At 42.0% G+C, this 21,802-nt stretch overlaps 1 protein-coding gene across 1 annotated transcript in view; it reads left to right on the plus strand.

The window, feature by feature from the left end:
• Aspm (assembly factor for spindle microtubules) overlaps positions 1-21,802 on the plus strand; it is a 48,906-nt gene that overhangs the window by 16,250 nt on the left and 10,854 nt on the right. The window contains exons 13-18 of the mRNA NM_001105955.2: positions 702-923; positions 2,462-2,669; positions 2,762-2,904; positions 3,127-3,255; positions 12,495-12,689; positions 17,959-21,738. Of these exons, the coding sequence (NP_001099425.2) occupies positions 702-923; positions 2,462-2,669; positions 2,762-2,904; positions 3,127-3,255; positions 12,495-12,689; positions 17,959-21,738 (4,677 nt within the window). The remainder of the gene's footprint in view (positions 1-701; positions 924-2,461; positions 2,670-2,761; positions 2,905-3,126; positions 3,256-12,494; positions 12,690-17,958; positions 21,739-21,802) is intronic.

Genomic DNA, 21,802 nt, shown 5'->3' on the forward strand with positions numbered 1-21,802 from the left:
TCTGGGCTTTTCTATCCTAGGAACTGTGGTAATTGCTATTGTTTTATAATTAAATCTTTTTTTATACTATCGACAAAGTAAATTCCTAATAAAGGAACTGAAGCTAAAGTTTCTATCTTAGAAAAAAATAGTGCTAAATGTACAAGTCGGTCTTATGTAGACCCAAAGTTTTTATTTTTAACCGGAAAACATTTCTTACCATTTATGTGTGGATACTATTTGCTATTAAAAATAGAATTTTTATGCTAAGATGTACATTTTAAGTAGATTTTATTAGATTGAAAAAAATCTCTGTGTGTGTGTGTGTGTGTGTGTGTGTGTGTGAAGAGGCTAGAGTCAATGGTGGGTATGTTTTCTTCCTTGCTGTCCACTTTGTTCTTTGAGATAAAGTCATTTATTGAAGTTCTGGCTCACTGACTTGACTAGCTTGGCTGTCCAGGCGGTCTCCAGGATCTGCAGGTCCCTGTCCCCCTAGATCCTGTGATGCTACACCTGGTTGGTCCATGGGTGCCGCTGATCTGTGCTCAGGTGTCCTTGACTTAGTAGGCCCTTTACCCCCAAGCAGCCCTCCCCAGTTTGTTATCATTTCTGAGAGGCTTTTCTTTAGTTTTTTATTGTAGAGACAGCTATTTTAATTTGTGGGTTAAAAATGAAATATGGAAAACATATAAAAATGTATTTAATTTTTCTGTATTTTTCAGGTGGATATTTCCCTTAATTTAAATCAACTAAAGGAAGAAATTGATTTTCTAAAGCACACACACAATATAAAGACAGCTATGTCTGCACTAATATGCTCTTCTCCAGCGGTTACTAAGAAGCAAAAAGACAGACGGTTTAGTGGGAACTTTGAACACTATGGTGACAGTGTGAAGCTATTGATGGACTGGGTAAATGCAGTTTGCGCCTTCTATAATAAAAAGGTCAGTCTTCTTGGTTTTGTTTTTGACATATTTTAAACCTTTGCTAAAATATAGCAATATATAAAATCTTTTCCTGTATTTCTTTAATTTTAGCATGTTTTTTTTTCTCTCTCTCTCTCTTCCTCTCTCTCTCTCTCTCTTTCATACACTCTGCACATTCATTATTCCAAACTATTTCTCAACAATTATTATCATCTTATAGTCTATATAATCTGTTATACAGACTGTTAATCATTGAACAGTGCACAATAATTTTTTATCACTAAGACAGATTAAAAGCTTTGAGAAAAGACAAATATTGTATGTTTTCTTCCCTATGTGATATGTAGATTTAAAGACACACAATGACAGTATATTTATATGCACACATGCACATCCATTCACACATATGTGGCATGAGGTCAGAAGGGAGCCGTGGACAGAGTTGAGACAGATGTGAGGGAAGGAATGACTGAAGAGGCTGCAGGGATAGTATCTGTGTGACATTTGTCCACAGAATTAAAGAAACATTTTAAAGGCAGATGCAACATAAAATCGGGACATGGAAATCTGATCATACTCTATTGTAATATCCAAAGAAACATCATTCAGAACGGAGTGACAGACCTTGGCTGGGTCTTTATGATAATTTGTTAGGGTGATACTTTCTGTACGATCTGAACTTTTAAGTAAAATAGTTTTAAAAACGATCCCACATACATGTAAACTCCTTGCTAACAAATTTTAAATAGGATCAGTAATACAGAGTGCATGTTACTAGGGACATAATAAATTATTACACCTCAAAGACATCGTCCCTGGAAACATGGTTAGCTATAATAGTGACCTTCTCTGGTTTAATCAAATCTCACAGTGCCAAAGATGTGAGTGCGTTCCCTGCGAGGTCAGTGAGCAGCTGAGGCAGGCTCTGTCTCCGAAGGAGGCGGTAGCAGTGTCATTTTGGCATGTGTGCCGGTGCTGCTGGCCGTGAGGTTGATGTCACTGAACACACACAAGTCGAGTTTTATAGTTGATGGAAATGTTGGAACTTAACCTGATTTTTCCATTAAGAGACTGGGTCATTTATTTCGAATTTGCTACTCATGGGTATTGGTGATTGAACGTAATTCTTAGTTTTCCAAAGACTGCCATACACACTACTGCGCGCCAGGTGACTTAACATACGGCTTTCTTTTCAACAGTTGTAGAAGCCAGAAGACTACGAGCAAGGTGTTGCCAGTCCATAGTCTCATTAAAGGCCATTCTCACTGCGCCTCCTTTATGTTCTGGTACAAGGCAGCGATCCTGTTTGATCCTGTTTGGTTTCTGGCTTGAAGCTGCATTAGTTCAGTCTCCGCCTTTGCCATTACGTTCTGTTCGTGTTTCCATCTGTGTCTCTCTGGTCTTTCAATAAAGTCATATTCTCTGGTTCTGGGAAGGCTGATGTTGTTTTGAGAGATGCTATCCAACCAAGATAGAAATCAAACCCTACTTTTTACCAAGTCTGTTTATATTAATATCTGAGTAGCACTGATTGCTTCTCTATCGTTTGCACTCAGGTGGAGAATTTTACAGTGTCTTTCTCAGATGGCCGTGTGCTATGCTATTTGATCCACCATTACCACCCGGGCTATGTTCCTTTCGATGCTATATGCCAGCGCACCACTCAGTCCGTGGCCTGCACACAGACTGGTTCAGTGGTATTGAATTCCTCATCCGAATCTGAAGGCGGTTGTCTGGATCTGTCTCTGGAAGCACTTGATCATGGTTAGTCCCTTTAGGCTGATTACGTCTTCAGCTACTTTGCCGTGTCTGAGTTTTGACCACAGCCATCTCTTTGTCACTTGTGTGTGTAATAGAAAGTACTCCAGAAATGTACAAAGAGCTTCTAGAAAACGAAAAGAAAAATTTTCATCTGGTGAGATCTGCAGCTAGAGATCTTGGAGGAATACCTGCTATGATTCATCATGCAGATATGTCAAATACCATCCCAGACGAGAAGGTTAGTGAACACTTTCTTCCTAATCACTTCGTTTTGCATTTTGAGAAAGGGTTTGTCTGTGTAGCCCTGGCTGTCCTGGAATTTGCTCTCTGTAGACCAGTGTGACCTCAAACTCAGACATTAGCCTGCCTCTGCCCCCCGAAGGCTGGGATTAAAGGTGTGAAGGTGACAGTGAGAAACAGTCCCCTCTTGACCCTCTGCTTTTCTCTTATATTTTCTTAGGTGGTTATCACCTACTTGTCATTTCTTTGTGCACGGCTTTTGGATCTCCGTAAAGAAATAAGAGCTGCCCGACTTATACAGATAACCTGGAGAAAATATAAACTAAAAAGAGACCTGAAAGACCGTCAGGTAATTGTGGAAAATGAGAACAGTATCTCATAGGATTCCAGTGAATTTTACAAATAGAAATGGTTGAGATAAAAGTATTAATTACATAGAGTTTGGGGATGTGGAGCTATAAATATGGTATACTGACGTATCTTCCATCCTGACCCCCTCCCCATAATCGCTGGAGGCCATAGACAACTTCCTGTAAACTTGTGAAGAATAAACTAGGAGTACTTGCCTCATGTATATTTTTACTGCTGCCTACCCTGTCTCCGGAGACCGGGAATGGACTCTTACTGGCTCAGGAGTGCTTTGACTGCCTGTGTTTTAGTGCTGCTTAGGCTTGGGTGTTGGATCTTGTAATGATTCTCAATTTAGTAATGTTGACAACCAAGGCGAGCCACCACAAAAGACTAAAAGAAATATTAATAGTTCTCGTTACATTTTATTGGTTAATCTGATTGCTACTTGTTTCTTCTGCTGGCAGTCTTCCCACATGGTGACGATGACATCCTTCTGTGTCTTTCTATTAAGAACACATGTAGCATCTTTAGATCCTCATGTGCACTTCACGAGCTGCTAGGCTGACAATGATTATTCTGGGATACCCTTTCCAGCTTTTATATTTTGCTTTTATGCTATTGTTATAATTAGTATAAACCCTCCATTGACAATAGAGTCACTCAAGCTATGTGGCAATGAAATGGCAGGTAGACAACATTTCCTGGGTCCCTTGGCTAAGTTCAGCATGATGTTTTTTCCTATCTATAAGTAGACACAAACTTTAAATTAAATTAAATCGTAGTATTTGGTCTATATATGGGGAAATAAAAGAAACTGGAGCTTGATTGTAGAGTAGTAAGTGCGGCATTGCAGTGTTTTAGAGAATGGCCAGTAGTTGCAGGTGTGGACACAGTAGCCATAGCTTAGGAGAGCTGTCTTGATAACTCTTCCAGTGCTTTGCCTCTCCCTTCAACACTTTATCTAATGACAGGTCAAGTTGTGCATTTTACTCACTGGACGTAAAGCGGATCTTGCAGTTGCACTGTTTCATTTCACTTCAGTCTTTTTTATCCAAGACGCCCTTGGGGTTTTTAATTCTGACCCAAACATTCTGTATTTCTGAGCTCAATCACTTCTAAAATCTTTATCAATTACCATTATTTCTAGTAGTGCACTTTTTTTTTTCCATCTTTATTAACTTGAGTATTTCTTATTTACATTTTGATTGTTATTCCCCTTCCCGGTTTCCAGGCCAACATCCCCCTAACCCCTCCCCCTCCTCTTCTATATGGGCTTCCCCTCCCAACCCTCCCCCCATTGCCGCCCTCCCCCCCATAGTCTAGTTCACTGGGGGTTCAGTCTTAGCAGGACCCAGGGCTTCCCTTCCACTGGTGCTCTTACTAGGATATTCATTGCTACCTATGAGGTCAGAGTCCAGGGTCAGTCCATGTATAGTCTTTAGGTAGTGGCTTAGTCCCTGGAAGCTCTGGTTGCTTGGCATTGTTGTACATATGGGGTCTCGAGCCCCTTCAAGCTCTTCCAGTTCTTTCTCTGATTCCTTCAACGGGGGTCCTATTCTCAGTTCAGTGGTTTGCTGCTGGCATTCGCCTCTGTATTTGCTGTATTCTGGCTGTGTATCTCAGGAGCGATCTACATCCGGCTCCTGTAGGTCTGCACTTCTTTGCTTCATCCATCTTGTCTAATTGGGTGGCTGTTTATGTATGGGCCACATGTGGGGCAGGCTCTGAATGGGTGTTCCTTCAGTCTCTGTTTTAATCTTTGCCTCTCTATTCCCTGCCAAGGGTATTCTTGTTCCCCTTTTAAAGAAGGCGTGAAACATTCACATTTTTTTTTTTTTTTTTTTTTTTATTAACTTGAGTATTTCTTATATACATTTCAAGTGTTATTCCCTTTCCCGGTTTCTGGGCAAATCCCCCTCCCCCCTCCCCTTCCTTATGGGTGTTCCCCTCCCAACCCTCCCCCCATTGCCGCCCTCCCCCCATAGTCTAGTTCACTGGGGGTTCAGTCTTAGCAGGACCCAGGGCTTCCCCTTCCACTGGTGCTCTTACTAGGATATTCATTGCTACCTATGGGGTCAGAGTCCAGGGTCAGTCCATATATAGTCTTTAGGTAGTGGCTTAGTCCCTGGAAGCTCTGGTTGCTTGACATTGTTGTACTTTTGGGGTCTCGAGCCCCTTCAAGCTCTTCCAGTTCTTTCTCTGATTCCTTCAACGGGGGACCTATTCTCAGCTCAGTGGTTTGCTGCTGGCATTCGCCTCTGTATTTGCTGTATTCTGGCTGTGTCTCTCAGGAGCGATCTACATCCGGCTCCTGTCGGTCTGCACTTCTTTGCTTCATCCATCTTGTCCAATTGGGTGGCTGTATATGTATGGGCCACATGTGGGGCAGGCTCTGAATGGGTGTTCCTTCAGTCTCTGTTTTAATCTTTGCCTCTCCCTTCCCAGCCAAGGGTATTCTTTTTCCTCATTTAAAGAAGGAGTGAAGCATTCACATTTTGATCATCCGTCTTGAGTTTCGTTTGTTCTAGGGATCTAGGGTAATTCAAGCATTTGGGCTAATAGCCACTTATCAATGAGTGCATACCATGTATGTCTTTCTGTGATTGGGTTAGCTCACTCAGGATGATATTTTCCAGTTCCAACCATTTGCCTACGAATTTCATAGACTCGTTTTTGATAGCTGAGTAATATTCCATTGTGTAGATGTACCACATTTTCTGTATCCATTCCTCTGTTGAAGGGCATCTCGGTTCTTTCCATTTTCTGGCTATTATAAATAAGGCTGCGATGAACATAGTGGAGCACGTGTCTCTTTTATATGTTGAGGCATCTTTTGGGTATATGCCCAAGAGAGGTATAGCTGGATCCTCAGGCAGTTCAATGTCCAATTTTCTGAGGAACCTCCAGACTGATTTCCAGAATGGTTTTACCAGTCTGCAATCCCACCAACAATGGAGGAGTGTTCCTCTTTCTCCACATCCTCGCCAGCATCTGCTGTCACCTGAGTTTTTGATCTTAGCCATTCTCACTGGTGTGAGGTGAAATCTCAGGGTTGTTTTGATTTGCATTTCCCTTATGACTAAAGATGTTGAACATTTCTTTAGGTGTTTCTCAGCCATTCGGCATTCCTCAGCTGTGAATTCTTTGTTTAGCTCTGAACCCCATTTTTTAATAGGGTTATTTGTTTCCCTGCGGTCTAACTTCTTGAGTTCTTTGTATATTTTGGATATAAGGCCTCTATCTGTTGTAGGATTGGTAAAGATCTTTTCCCAATCTGTTGGTTGCCGTTTTGTCCTAACCACCGTGTCCTTTGCCTTACAGAAGCTTTGCAGTTTTATGAGATCCCATTTGTCGATTCTTGATCTTAGAGCATAAGCCATTGGTGTTTTGTTCAGGAAATTTTTTCCAGTGCCCATGTGTTCCAGATGCTTCCCTAGTTTTTCTTCTATTAGTTTGAGTGTGTCTGGTTTGATGTGGAGGTCCTTGATCCACTTGGACTTAAGCTTTGTACAGGGTGATAAGCATGGATCGATCTGCATTCTTCTACATGTTGCCCTCCAGTTGAACCAGCACCATTTGCTGAAAATGCTATCTTTTTTCCATTGGATGGTTTTGGCTCCTTTGTCAAAAATCAAGTGACCATAGGTGTGTGGGTTCATTTCTGGGTCTTCAATTCTATTCCATTGGTCTATCTGTCTGTCTCTGTACCAATACCATGCAGTTTTTATCACTATTGCTCTGTAATACTGCTTGAGTTCAGGGATAGTGATTCCCCCTGAAGTCCTTTTATTGTTGAGGATAGCTTTAGCTATCCTGGGTTTTTTGTTATTCCAGATGAATTTGCAAATTGTTCTGTCTAACTCTTTGAAGAATTGGATTGGAATTTTGATGGGGATTGCATTGAATCTGTAGATTGCTTTTGGTAAAATGGCCATTTTTACTATATTAATCCTGCCAATCCATGAGCATGGGAGATCTTTCCATCTTCTGAGGTCTTCTTCAATTTCTTTCCTCAGTGTCTTGAAGTTCTTATTGTACAGATCTTTTACTTGCTTGGTTAAAGTCACACCGAGGTACTTTATATTATTTGGGTCTATTATGAAGGGTGTCGTTTCCCTAATTTCTTTCTCGGCTTGTTTCTCTTTTGTATAGAGGAAGGCAACTGATTTATTTGAGTTAATTTTATACCCAGCCACTTTGCTGAAGTTGTTTATCAGCTTTAGTGGTTCTCTGGTGGAACTTTTGGGATCACTTAAATATACTATCATGTCATCTGCAAATAGTGATATTTTGACTTCTTCTTTTCCGATCTGTATCCCCTTGATCTCCTTTTGTTGTCTGATTGCTCTGGCTAGAACTTCAAGAACTATATTGAATAAGTAGGGAGAGAGTGGGCAGCCTTGTCTAGTCCCTGATTTTAGTGGGATTGCTTCGAGTTTCTCTCCATTTATTTTAATGTTAGCAACTGGTTTGCTGTATATGGCTTTTACTATGTTTAGGTATGGGCCTTGAATTCCTATTCTTTCCAGGACTTTTATCATGAAGGGGTGTTGAATTTTGTCAAATGCTTTCTCAGCATCTAATGAAATGATCATGTGGTTTTGTTCTTTCAGTTTGTTTATATGATGGATCACGTTGATGGTTTTCCGTATATTAAACCATCCCTGCATGCCTGGGATGAAGCCTACTTGATCATGGTGGATGATTGTTTTGATGTGCTCTTGAATTCGGTTTGCCAGAATTTTATTGAGTATTTTTGCGTCGATATTCATAAGGGAAATTGGTCTGAAGTTCTCTTTCTTTGTTGTGTCTTTGTGTGGTTTAGGTATAAGAGTAATTGTGGCTTCGTAGAAGGAATTCGGTAGTGCTCCATCTGTTTCAATTTTGTGGAATAGTTTGGATAATATTGGTATGAGGTCTTCTATGAAGGTTTGATAGAATTCTGCACTAAACCCGTCTGGACCTGGGCTCTTTTTGGTTGGAAGACCTTTAATGACTGCTTCTATTTCCTTAGGAGTTATGGGGTTGTTTAACTGGTTTATCTGTTCCTGATTTAACTTCGATACCTGGTATCTGTCTAGGAAATTGTCCATTTCCTGAAGATTTTCAAATTTTGTTGAATATAGGTTTTTATAGTAAGATCTGATGATTTTTTGAATTTCCTCTGAATCTGTAGTTATGTCTCCCTTTTCATTTCTAATTTTGTTAATTTGGACGCACTCTCTGTGTCCTCTCGTTAGTCTGGCTAAGGGTTTATCTATCTTGTTGATTTTCTCAAAGAACCAACTTTTGGTTCTGTTGATTCTTTCTATGGTCCTTTTTGTTTCTACTTGGTTGATTTCAGCTCTGAGTTTGATTATTTCCTGCCTTCTACTCCTCCTGGGTGTATTTGCTTCTTTTTGTTCTAGAGCTTTTAGGTGTGCTGTCAAGCTGCTGACATATGCTCTTTCCTGTTTCTTTCTGCAGGCACTCAGCGCTATGAGTTTTCCTCTTAGCACAGCTTTCATTGTGTCCCATAAGTTTGGGTATGTTGTATCTTCATTTTCATTAAATTCTAAAAAGTTTTTAATTTCTTTCTTTATTTCTTCCTTGACCAGGTTATCATTGAGTAGAGCATTGTTCAATTTCCACGTATATGTGGGCATTCTTCCCTTATTGTTATTGAAGACCAGTTTTAGGCCGTGGTGGTCCGATAGCATGCATGGGATTATCTCTATCTTTCTGTACCTGTTGAGGCCCGTTTTTTGACCAATTATATGGTCAATTTTGGAGAAAGTACCATGAGGAGCTGAGAAGAAGGTATATCCTTTTGCTTTAGGATAGAATGTTCTATAAATATCCGTTAAGTCCATTTGGCTCATGACTTCTCTTAGTCTGTCGACATCACTGTTTAATTTCTGTTTCCATGATCTGTCCATTGATGAGAGTGGGGTGTTGAAGTCTCCCACTATTATTGTGTGAGGTGCAATGTGTGTTTTGAGCTTTAGTAAGGTTTCTTTTACGTATGTAGGTGCCCTTGTATTTGGGGCATAGATATTTAGGATTGAGAGTTCGTCTTGCTGGATTTTTCCTTTGATGAATATGAAGTGTCCTTCCTTATCTTTTTTGATGACTTTTAGTTGGAAATTGATTTTATTTGATATTAGAATGGCTACTCCAGCTTGCTTCTTCTGACCATTTGCTTGGAAAGTTGTTTTCCAGCCTTTCACTCTGAGGTAGTGTCTGTCTTTGTCTCTGAGGTGTGTTTCCTGTAGGCAGCAGAATGCAGGGTCCTCATTGCGTATCCAGTTTGTTAATCTATGTCTTTTTATTGGGGAGTTGAGGCCATTGATGTTGAGAGATATTAAGGAATAGTGATTATTGCTTCCCTTTATATTCATATTTGGATGTGAGGTTATGTTTGTGTGCTTTCATTCTCTTTGTTTTGTTGCCAAGACGATTAGTTTCTTGCTTCTTCTAGGGTATAGCTTGCCTCCTTATGTTGGGCTTTACCATTTATTATCCTTTGTAGTGCTGGATTTGTAGAAAGATATTGTGTAAATTTGGTTTTGTCATGGAATATCTTGGTTTCTCCATCAATGTTAATTGAGAGTTTTGCTGGATACAGTAACCTGGGCTGGCATTTGTGTTCTCTTAGGGTCTGTATGACATCAGTCCAGGATCTTCTGGCCTTCATAGTTTCTGGCGAGAAGTCTGGTGTGATTCTGATAGGTCTCCCTTTATATGTTACTTGACCTTTTTCCCTTACTGCTTTTAATATTCTTTCTTTATTTTGTGCGTTTGGTGTTTTGACAATTATGTGACGGGAGGTGTTTCTTTTCTGGTCCAATCTATTTGGAGTTCTGTAGGCTTCTTGTATGTCTATGGGTATCTCTTTTTTTAGGTTAGGGAAGTTTTCTTCTATGATTTTGTTGAAGATATTTACTGGTCCTTTGAGCTGGGAGTCTTCACTCTCTTCTATACCTATTATCCTTAGGTTTGATCTTCTCATTGAGTCCTGGATTTCCTGTATGTTTTGGACCAGTAGCTTTTTCCGCTTTACATTATCTTTGACAGTTGAGTCAATGATTTCTATGGAATCTTCTGCTCCTGAGATTCTCTCTTCCATCTCTTGAATTCTGTTGGTGAGGCTTGTATCTACAGCTCCTTGTCTCTTCTTTTGGTTTTCTATATCCAGGGTTGTTTCCATGTGTTCTTTCTTGATTGCTTCTATTTCCATTTTTAATTCCTTCAACTGTTTGATTGTGTTTTCCTGGAATTCTTTCAGGGATTTTTGCGATTCCTCTCTGTAGGCTTTTACTTGTTTATTAATGTTTTCCTGTGCTTCCCTAAGTGTGTTCATGTCTTTCTTGAAGTCCTCCAGCATCATGATCAAATATGATTTTGTAACTAGATCTTGCTTTTCTGGTGTGTTTGGATATTCCATGTTTGTTTTGGTGGGAGAATTGGGCTCCGATGATGGCATGTAGTCTTGGTTTCTGTTGCTTGGGTTCCTGCGCTTGCCTCTCGCCATCAGATTATCTCTAGTGTTACTTTGTTCTGCTATTTCTGACAGTGGCTAGACTGTCCTATAAGCCTGTGTGACAGGAGTGCTGTAGACCTGTTTTCCTCTCTTTCAGTCAGTTATGGGGACAGAGTGTTCTGCTTTCTGGCGTGTAGTTTTTCCTCTCTACAGGTCTTCAGCTGTTCCTGTGGGCCTGTGTCTTGAGTTCACCAGGCAGCTTTCTTGCAGCAGAAAATTTGGTCTTACCTGTGGTCCCGAGGCTCAGGTTCGCTCGTGGGGTGCTGCCCACGGGCTCTCTGCAGCGGCAGCAACCAGGAAGACCTGTGCCGCCCCTTCCGGGAACTTCAGTGCACCAGGGTTCCAGATGGTCTTTGGCTTTTTCCTCTGGCGTCCGAGATGTGTGTGCAGGGAGCAGTCACTTCTGGTTTCCCAGGCTTGTCTGCCTCTCTGAAGGTTTAGCTCTCCCTCCCACGGGATTTGGGTGCAGAGAACTGTTTATCCGGTCTGTTTCTTTCAGGTTCCGGTGGTGTCTCTGGCAGGGGTCCTGCCGCTCCTGGGCCCTTCCCCACGGGAGCCCAGAGGCCTTATACAGTTTCCTCTTGGGCCAGGGATGTGGGCAGGGGTGAGCAGCAGTGTTGGTGGTCTCTTCTTCTCTGCAGCCTCAGGAGTGCCCACCTGACCAGGCGGTTGGGTCTCTCTCTCACCGGGTCTGGGAGCAGAGAGCTGCTGCGGGCCGGGATCCGCGGGTGTGGGACTTCCGGTAAACACAGAACGTGCCCGGTCCTAGAGAAATTCTGCTTTCCTGTGTCCCAAGCTCACCAGGCAGCTTTCTTGCAGCAGAAAATTTGGTCTTACCTGTGGTCCCGAGGCTCAGGTTCGCTCGTGGGGTGCTCCCCACGGGCTCTCTGCAGCAGCAGCAACCAGGAAGACCTGTGCCGCCCCTTCCGGGAGCTTCAGTGCGAAACATTCACATTTTGATCATCCGTCTTGAGTTTCATTTGTTCTAGGCATCTAGGGTAATTCAAGCATTTGGGCTAATAGCCACTTATCAATGAGTGCATACCATGTATGCCTTTCTGTGATTGGGTTAGCTCACTCAGGATAATATTTTCCAGTTCCAACCATTTGCCTACGAATTTCATAAAGCCGTTGTTTTTGATAGCTGAGTAATATTCCATTGTGTAGATGTACCACATTTTCTGTATCCATTCCTCTGTTGAAGGGTATCTGGGTTCTTTCCAGCTTCTGGCTATTATAAATAAGGCTGCGATGAACATAGTGGAGCACGTGTCTCTTTTATATGTTGGGGCACCTTTTGGGTATATGCCCAAGAGAGGTATAGCTGGATCCTCAGGCAGTTCAATGTCCAATTTTCTGAGGAACCTCCAGACTGATTTCCAGAATGGTTGTACCAGTCTGCAATCCCACCAACAATGGAGGAGTGTTCCTCTTTCTCCACATCCTCGCCAGCATCTGCTGTCACCTGAGTTTTTGATCTTAGCCATTCTCACTGGTGTGAGGTGAAATCTCAGGGTTGTTTTGATTTACCATTTGCCTTTTTGATATGCCCAGAACCACTTGTAGCCCCAGGATGAACGTAAGCCTAGAGTATGGGAGGGTTTTTGCATGATAAATTACTAATATACTTAATGTGTAGAAATTGATTATTTTACAAAGAACAAAGTCTTAAAGTGGTTGTTAACACAATTCTGTTTTTCTTTTCCTCATTAAAGGAAAGAGACAAAGCTGCTAGAATTATTCAGGCAGTCGTTCTCAATTTTCTAACTAGAAGAAGATTGCAAAAGAGAGTCAGTGCAGCGCTCGTCATTCAAACATGTTGGCGAAGAGTCTCAGCACAGAGGAAGTTGCTGATGCTGAAGAATGAAAAACTGGCAAAACTTCACAGTGCATCAGCATCACTGATTCAGGTACGGTACTCTGGAGTGAAGCTTCAACTGAAAGCATGTATGCCGAGTTTAGCAAAGAAGGAACTATGTGATTGGTGCATCTGGGGGTCGGTCCTGGGGTCCTGTAGATCCCAGATATAGGCGCATTTTCATGTAACTTCTTACAGCCTCCCGTATGCAGCAGATCGTTAATGCTCCTGCGTAGGACCTCGCACTGTGTAAGTGTGGCTGGGTCACAGTCGGGTTGCATTGCCTAGGGATCAAGGACAACAAAACGTTTTGCAGATTCAGTCAGATGCTTGCTCTTTTCCTCAGGTGCCTCCTATCTGCCATTAGCTTGAATTCAAGGATGTGAAAAGCAAGGACGCAGGGTGACTGCCTAATTAAGTAGGCTCTTGGGCTTGGTACGCCCTTGTTGTCTGCTGAGTGCTGCTGTGTGTAGCATAGAGCTGAGACATAGCTGAAGCTCTGTACCCCTTGCTGTCTTGTTTTACATTAGAGCTTTGACTCCATGGGAGGTGCTGATGCCAGGCTATTCCGTGCTCCTCTGCATTGAATCCTGGAAACTCCTCTTCTGAGCAAAGTGGACATTTCCTCTCTTTCTATCGCCTTTGGTTTATCTCAGAAATCATGGTCATCACTGGCTAGTAGAATGCCTATATTGTTTTCTTTTAAAAACAGACGTGTTCCATGCATGGGTATCAGTTTGGTTTTGTTTTTTTTTTTCTTTTTCTTTTCTTCTTCTTTTTCTTTTTTCTTTTTTTCAGAGCTGGAGACTGAACCCAGGGCCTTGCGCTCCCTAGGCAAGCGCTCTACCGCTGAGCTAAATCCCCAACCCTCAGTTTGTTTTTATAATGGATTCTAACATTAATGAGGTGTGCTATTTCAATTCATCCCTTGTAAATATTATTGAAGCTTTCCCATATAAATCTCTTTTAGAAATGTAAAAGCTTTGATTCTGTCTACTGAAAATGCTAGATTAGTTGAATAAATTGCCTCATTTTGAATCACTTTAAAAATAAAATGTTACACAGGGAAAATTGCATGCAATGATATTTTAGAGCCTGGTAGTTTCTCAGAAAATGAATACCCATGTAATTACTTCCTTAACCACGAGACAGACTGTGACCGGCCTCTTATAAGCTACTTCACAGAGTTAGTTAACCTTTCTACCCTAGCCCCAGGTGACCATTGGCTGTTCTGTACTAATCATACCTTTTTCTTATGCATCTTTTTAAAGCCGTATAAATTAGTTGTGTCCTGTTTTGAACTCAGATTTCTATTAACTCTTTCATTGCTGCTATTGTGTTTGTGAGGATTGTTAGGGTTGAATAAGCTGTCCCTCGTTCTGTTGTGGATGGACATTTGACCTTCCCGTTTTGAACCATTGTAAAGGCCATTTGAATGCACCTTTCAGTGGAAGTAGCACGCGAAGGGACCTGTGTAGGCGCAAGACACCCCAAGACCAAGCTTTTAACACGAAGGGAAAGGAGACATAGGCATATGGCAGTTTATAAAGGGAAAAGGAGAAACCCCATGTTAGGATGAAGTCTTTAGTTCTATTTGGGCATGTTAATTAGGGCAGACAAAAGGGGACTTTTTGATTGTTGGACTTGATAGCTGGGCCTAGGTAGTCAGCCTCAGGAGGAGCAAGTGGCCAAATAAAGGAGTAGGCCTTGGTGGCTAGCTTTAGGAATGGAATCTAACAGGTTTTTAGCAAGACAGAGGGAATAGAAGAAGGGCAAAACCTACCTCAGCCCTGTGCACCATGCTGGCTGATGCCTTCCGACTAACATCCCTTCCCAGCTTTGGAGGTTTTGTGGGTAGCAGTCAGGTGATTGCATTTCATTTTTAGGATATACTGCCAGAGACTTGCCAAAGTACAGTTCAGCTTAGCATCGCATATTTTTACACTAATGTAAATACTTAGAAAGTTTCTTAGTATTGTATACTTAGCATTATATATACTAACCTCCAAAACAGTTTTTTTTTTTTTCCGGAGCTGGGGACCGAACCCAGGGCCTTGCGCTTGCTAGGCAAGCGCTCTACCACTGAGCTAAATCCCCAACCCCTCTAAAACAGTTTTAATTTGATTTTATTAATAATATAATAATCACCTATTTTGGAAATTGAATTTTGTGTCATATTATTTCTACTATCCTAATTTTTTGATTTGTCATCTTGTAGACTCAGTAAACATCATATATATAATCATAAGTGACTTTTCTAGAGATGGCCCATCATTTTGCATGGCTACAATGGGTAAATTCTGAATTTCAGGGCCTTCAGAGATCTCATCTCAGGATTGGTTCCTATTGTTGATATCTTTCCAGTCATTATAGTCTAATGATTCCTGGATATCAACCTACTCTATTTTCTACCCTGCAGATTTTCTGCAGATCAATGAAGATGGATACTCTTCATCTAGCAATGATGATTTCATAATTCCTGATAATGATTTTATAGAATTCCTAAATTTATACAAGTAATTTCCAGCCCTCAAAAAAAAGCAGCAAATAAGGCTCTGTAAACCTTTGTGTGTCATGGACTAATTTCACTAGGTAGGATAAGAAAGCAGACTGGTAACAAGTTTACAATGAGGGAAAACATTTCTTCTAGGTTTGTTGTGAGACAACTAAAGGGCATAAACTGAGAATGCACAATTTATTGTCAGTATAAAGACAGAAAATAAAATATTGACTCGTTTAACTACACAAATCTTCAAAACTAATGAGACACTAGGCAGATGATCTCTGTCTTAGCAAAACCACAGGTTACTGTGGCATGAGAATTATTGTCTAAACTTTTAATGAACTTATAGAACTAGAAGATGAATGTTTAGTTGGGTATGACTGGTATTCATGGATGCTCTAAGAGGACATTATATCCCTTGGAATTATGGACAGTTGTGGTTGATTAGAACCAAAACCAGGTCCTCTGTAACAGTAATAAGTGCTCATAACTCCTGAGCCTCTCTGCAGTCCTAAATTTGTTTTTAAATCCCATCTTTTAATTTTCATTGAGCCTAGATATCTATCTACGTTTTTCTCCAGTTACTGGAAAGCACATCTATTTGTTAATCATTCTCTTCTACCACTACTCCCTTCCACACCACACCTCTAAACTTAACTTCCCTAATTTCTCTGATGACCCATTATTGTGTGATTTCTGCCAAGCAAACGTGTGCTCGCCCCAGATAATGAACCAAAGCTGGGCCTAAAAATGATCCCCCAAGTCTAGGGTAAAGAACCATTGAGCTTATTGGAATTTATAGTCATATTGGTAAGAAGTTACCTAATATGGATGACTTGAAGGTACTGCATAATCAAAATCCCACCCTGCCATGAATTTCTGGCACTCACTACAGCATATGCAGGCCGCTGAGCAAGACAAATCTCCTTGTCCTAGAGATTATTGCTTATATAACCTCAGGGAGAGCCCCCTTGTGAATCTTGTAATTTTCAGGAGCTTCCAGAGACTTCTGAGTTTTATTTACTTTTGGACTCTTAATTCATCTCCCTTTGGGAAGACGAATTTTAGAAGAAATAGCTATATAGCACCCATTCATCAATTGGTAGTGTAGTCAGTCTCTGTTAGTTTGTATACATTCTGCAGTTTTCTTGCTATTGATTTTGCTCTGTTCAATTATGGTTACATAGAATGTAAAGAGTTATTTTAGTTTTACTGTATTTGTGTCCTAATATATGATGTAATTTTGAGAAAGTTCCAGAGACTGTTGACAATTATGAATGTTCTGTATGTTTGGGTTAGAATGTTTGTATGTGTCTGTTATATCCATTTGATATATATATATCAAATATATTTGATTTTATATATATATATAAAATCAGAATGACTTGTCTGTTGATGAGAGTGTATACTGAGGTCATCCACTATTACTGTGTTTGGGGTTAATTCATATTTTCATATCTAGTAGATTTGTTTTTAGAAATTAGGTACAAGTGTGTTTGGTGAATTTAAGTTTAGAATTATAATATCTACTTTGTCTGAGAATGGACCCATATTTGTTTGTTTTTTACTTTCATTAAAATTACTTTGCTTTTCCTTTCAGCCTCAGATAATATCAGTCTTTAGTGGTGAGGTGTAGGCAGCAAGGAAATGGATCCAGTCTCCTAGACTTGAGTTTTTGCTCGAAGAATTAAGAGCATTAACATTCACAGTTGTTATTGAGAGGTGGGTGGTGATTCCTGGCAGTGAGGTAGCTTCGCGGTGCTTGGTGTTCTCCTATCTCTCATTTGCTGATCTTTCCTTCTAGCATGGTTCATTCTGTCCCACAGCTTCCTGGATGAGGTTATCTTTCTCTTTAATCTGAAGCTTTCCTGTAGGTATCTTACATCGTGGTGATTTAGTGGTCATGAATTCTTTCAGCTTGGTTTTTTTTTCCTCTATGCACAATTGTTTCTCCTTTAATTATGACAGTTTTGCAGGATATAGTAGTCTGGGTGGCAGTGTCTTTCTTTTAGCGCATGGACTATATTATTTTGTTCCACCCCCCCCCCCCCATGTCCCTTAGCTACCTAGCCCGAGTACTGTAAACTTAGCACAGCTTATCTAAAGCTTCTCATTTTCCTCATGGGCGAGGCTGTATTTATTGGTAATTTATTTTATTGTGAGAACCACCTGTTTACTTAATTTGCATGTGCACTTCCTGATTGGATAACTTGGAGTTGGGGTGTTAACACGGTTGAGTATTTTATTCTAGATGTTACTTTTTGTCAGGTGTCTTCTAGACAGTGGAATCATGGATGCATCAGCTTGAGGTCTACAGCCCTATTTATTGGGCCAGTAATGTAGCCATTTACTTCAACTTGATATGTAGTCACCTTTACGTCCGTACACAGAGAATCCGTTTGAGGTCCCTGACAGATTCCCAAATTCTATCTATGAACAAGATAGAAGTTATAAAAGTGCATGGCATTTGCATTTGCACATCATCCAGGGTATGTAGTATCTGGACTACCAGAAGGTCCTCCTACAATGTCTACTCCTCAGGAATAAGTCATCACCTTTAATGTTTAGCCTGTTAGGGAACTGTTCAACACGTTTATTTTTCTTTCATTTTGGAACATTTTAAAATTTGGAGCATTGTGAACTCAGCCCGATGAGGGTCCTGGGATCCAAACCCAGGTCCTGTGGCTCTGGGTGGCTGAGCCACCTCCCTAGCCCTTAGCATGGCTGCTGTGAAGCAGAATGCTAGATGAGTGAACGCTTCGAGTGTTGACCTCAGAAAGCTGTGTCCATTTTACCTCTCCTTTCTTACGTTTCTCAGGCTCACTGGAGAAGACACTCCACCAGAAAACACTTCCTGAAGTTGAAACACTGTTCCGTCATCCTTCAGTCCAGGTTAAGAATGAAAATCGCCCTTACATCTTACAAGCGATATCGTTGGGCCACGGTTACCATCCAGAGGCGTTGGCGCGCCCATTTAAGTAGAAAACGAGATCAGCAGAGATTCAGAAAGCTGAAATCTGCATCCCTTGTAATCCAGTCTGTGTTCAGACGGTGGAAGCGACGCAAGCTGCAGCTCCAAACCAAAGCCGCGGTGACATTGCAGCGAGCTTTTAGAGAATGGCGTTGCAGGAAACAGACACGAGAAAGGGCCGCTGTTGTGATACAGTCGTGGTACAGAATGCACAGGGAATTGCAGAAGTACATTTACATTAGGTCTTGTGTTGTAGTCATCCAGAGAAGAGTTCGGTGCTTTCACGCCCAAAAGTTATGTAAGAGAAGGAAAGACGCTGTCCTGACTCTCCAGAAGCACTTCAGGGCCCGTCAGATGGGGAAGTTAGCGCGCACTGACTATTTGCAGAAGCGAGCGGCTGCCATTCAACTGCAGGCTGCCTTCAGGGGCATGAAGGCTCGCCGTTCATACCGTTTGCAAATTCAAGCTGCCTGTGTTCTTCAGTCCTATTGGAGAATGAGACAGGGAAGAGTTAAATTCTTAAATCTTAAAAAGACTGTTATCAAATTGCAAGCACACATAAGAAAACACCAACAACTACAGAAATATCAGAAGATAAAGAAAGCAGCTGTTACAATTCAGACTCATTTCCGAGCTTCCATTTCAGCCAGGAAGAGTCTAGCATCTTACCAGAAAACAAGGTCTTCAGTCATTGTTCTACAGTCTGCATATAGAGGGATGCAAGCCAGGAAAACATTTCGTCGTGCTTTAACATCTGTAGTAAAGATTCAGTCATGTTATCGGGCTTATATCTCCAGAAAGAAGTTTCGGAGCTTGAGGAATGCTGCAGTAAAGCTGCAGTCAATTGTCAAAATGAAACAGTCACGTAAGCAGTATTTACAGGTAAGAGCCGCTGCGGTATTTATCCAGCGGTGGTACCGTTCCCAAAAGAGAAAAGAGTCTGTACAGGTGCGCGAAGCCTGTATCAAACTGCAGTCGTACTTCAGAGGATGCCTGGTCAGAAAGCAGATGAGGCTGCAAAGCAAGGCTGCCATTTCTCTGCAGTCTTACTTCAGGATGTGGAGAGTGAGGCAGCGCTACCTGAAGACGCGCAAGGCGGCTCTTGTCATTCAGACTTTCTACAGTGCCTACCGAGCACAAGTCCATCAGAGGAAGATCTTCCTGCAGGTCAAAGGAGCAGCTGTTTGTTTGCAAGCAGCTTACAGAGGCCGCAGAGCACGCCGGCAAATCAAGCAGCAGTCTACAGCTGCCGTTACAATTCAGAGGGTTTTTAGAGGCCACAGTCAGAGGATGAAATACCAGACTGTGCTTCAGTCTGCTGTGAAGGTTCAGAGATGGTACAGGGCACACAAGGTTGCTTCTGACATGAGAATTCACTTTCTAAAGACAAGGGAGGCTGTCGTTGTTCTGCAGTCTGCCTGCCGTGGCTGGCAAGTTCGGCAGCAGCTCAGGAGGCAACATCAGGCTGCAGTGAAGATCCAGGCTGCTTTCAGAATGGCCAGGGCCCAGAGGCAGTATAAACTAGTGAGAAATGCTGCAGTCGTCATCCAGCAGCATGTCAGGGCACGGGCTGCAGGAGAGAGGCAGCACTCGGAGTACATCCGGCTCCGTCACGCCGCCCTGGTGTTTCAGGCTACGTGGAAGGGAAAGATGCTGAGGAGAGAGATCGCACAGCGGCACCAGTGCGCGGCCCTCATACAGTCGTACTACAGAATGTACAGTCAGCGTAGGAAGTGGAGCCTCATGAAAACCGCTGCTCGTCAGATTCAGGTGTGCTATAGGGCCTACAGAGTTGGAAAGGAACAGCGCCATTTGTACTTGAAAACAAAGGCAGCTGTAGTAATTTTACAGTCAGCTTACCGTGGTATGAAAGCGAGAAGACAGATAACTGAATGCCACAAAGCAGCAGTCACTATACAGTCTAAATTTAGGGCCTACAGAACACAGAAGAAATATACAACCTGTAGAACTTCTGCTATTATAATTCAGAGATGGTATCGGAATATTAAAATTACCACCCAGCAACGTGAGGCATACCTTACCTTAAAGAGAGCAGCAACTAAAGTCCAAGCTGTGTACAGAGGCATTCAAGTAAGGAGACACATTCAGCACATGTACATGGCGGCCACACTCATTAAAGCCTTGTTTAAGATACAGCAGTCGAGAGCAGCGGCTGTGATCCAGGTGAGGTACAGAGCGTATTATCTAGGTAAAATTCAGCAGGAAAAGTACCTGACGACTTTAAGGGCTATTAAGACCCTTCAAGCCGGTGTCAGAGGAGCAAGAGTTAGAAAGACTTTAAGAAAGATGCATTTCGCAGCAACGCTCATTCAGTCATACTTTAGGAGACACAGACAGCGAACATATTTCCACCGCTTGAGGAAGGCAGCCACAGTGGTGCAGCAGAGGTACCGAGCAGTAAAGGAAGGAAGCTCTCAGTTTCAGAGGTACAGCAGACTGAGGCGTTCTGTAATCCTCGTCCAGGCTGCCTTTAGGGGACTGAAAGCGCGGAGACACTTAAAAGCTATGCATTTAGCTGCTACTGTCATTCAGAGGAGATTCAGGACACTACTGATGAGAAGGAAGTTCCTCTCTCTCAGGAAAACAGTCATTTGGATTCAGAGACAGTACCGTGCAAGACTTCACGCCAAGTATTGCCGACAACAATTACTGTTGGAGAAGGCGGTTACAAAGATCCAGTCATCATACAAAGGATGGATGGTAAGGAAAAGTGTGCAGAAGATGCACAGGGCTGCTACTGTGATTCAGGCCACTTTCCGAATGCACAGAGCCTGTGTGAGGTACCAGCGTTTGAAGAGGGCCTCAGTTGTGATCCAGAAGCAATACCGAGCACACAGAACTGCAGAACTGCAGAGGCAGCTTTTTGTCAGGCAGAGACAAGCTGCTCTGACCCTTCAGGCTGCCTTTAGGGGCGTGAAAGCCAGAAACCATTTGAAGACTATGCATGCTTCTGCAACCCTTATTCAGAGTAAATTTAGAGCTAGAATAGTAAGGAGACAATTCCTTGCTCTCAGAAAAGCTGCTATATTCGTGCAGAGGAAATACAGAGCCACCCTTTATGCCAAGCATAAATTGCACCAATTCTTGCAGTTACGAAAGGCAGCCATTACAATACAGTCCTCTTTTCGAAGACTGATGGTCAAAAAGCAGTTACAAGAAAGGCACAGGGCTGCGGCTCTCATCCAGGCTACGTTTAGAATGCACAGAACTTACGTTAGGTTTCACCTTTGGAAGCGTGCCTCAATTAGAATTCAACAGCATTATCGAACATACAGAACTAGAAAACTGCAAAGAGAACAACTCAGCAGAGAAGAACACCGTGCTGCTGTCAGAATACAAAGCACATACAGGATGCATAGGCAGCGCTGTGTCTACCAGCAGCTTCGGTGGGCAGCAAAAGTGATACAAAAGAAATACAGAGCAAATAAGAGACGGCAAGATCTGCCCATGGCATGTAAGGAAGAAACACCTCTTACTCAGATGCATTTTCAGGGCTCAAACATGGCCAAACAAGTTCAGCTGCAGCATGACGCTGCTGTGATTATACAGAAGCATTTTAGAGCCTTTAAAGCAAGGAGGCTGGTGGAGGCTGAAAGAGGCTCCCAGGTGAGTAATGTGCCACCCCTGCACCTGGCTGCCACAGTAGTCACTCTGTCAAATGCATATGCTA

This window comes from Rattus norvegicus, chromosome 13 (assembly GCF_036323735.1).
Source record: "Rattus norvegicus strain BN/NHsdMcwi chromosome 13, GRCr8, whole genome shotgun sequence".
In the NCBI taxonomy this organism is placed as follows: Eukaryota; Metazoa; Chordata; class Mammalia; order Rodentia; family Muridae; genus Rattus; species Rattus norvegicus.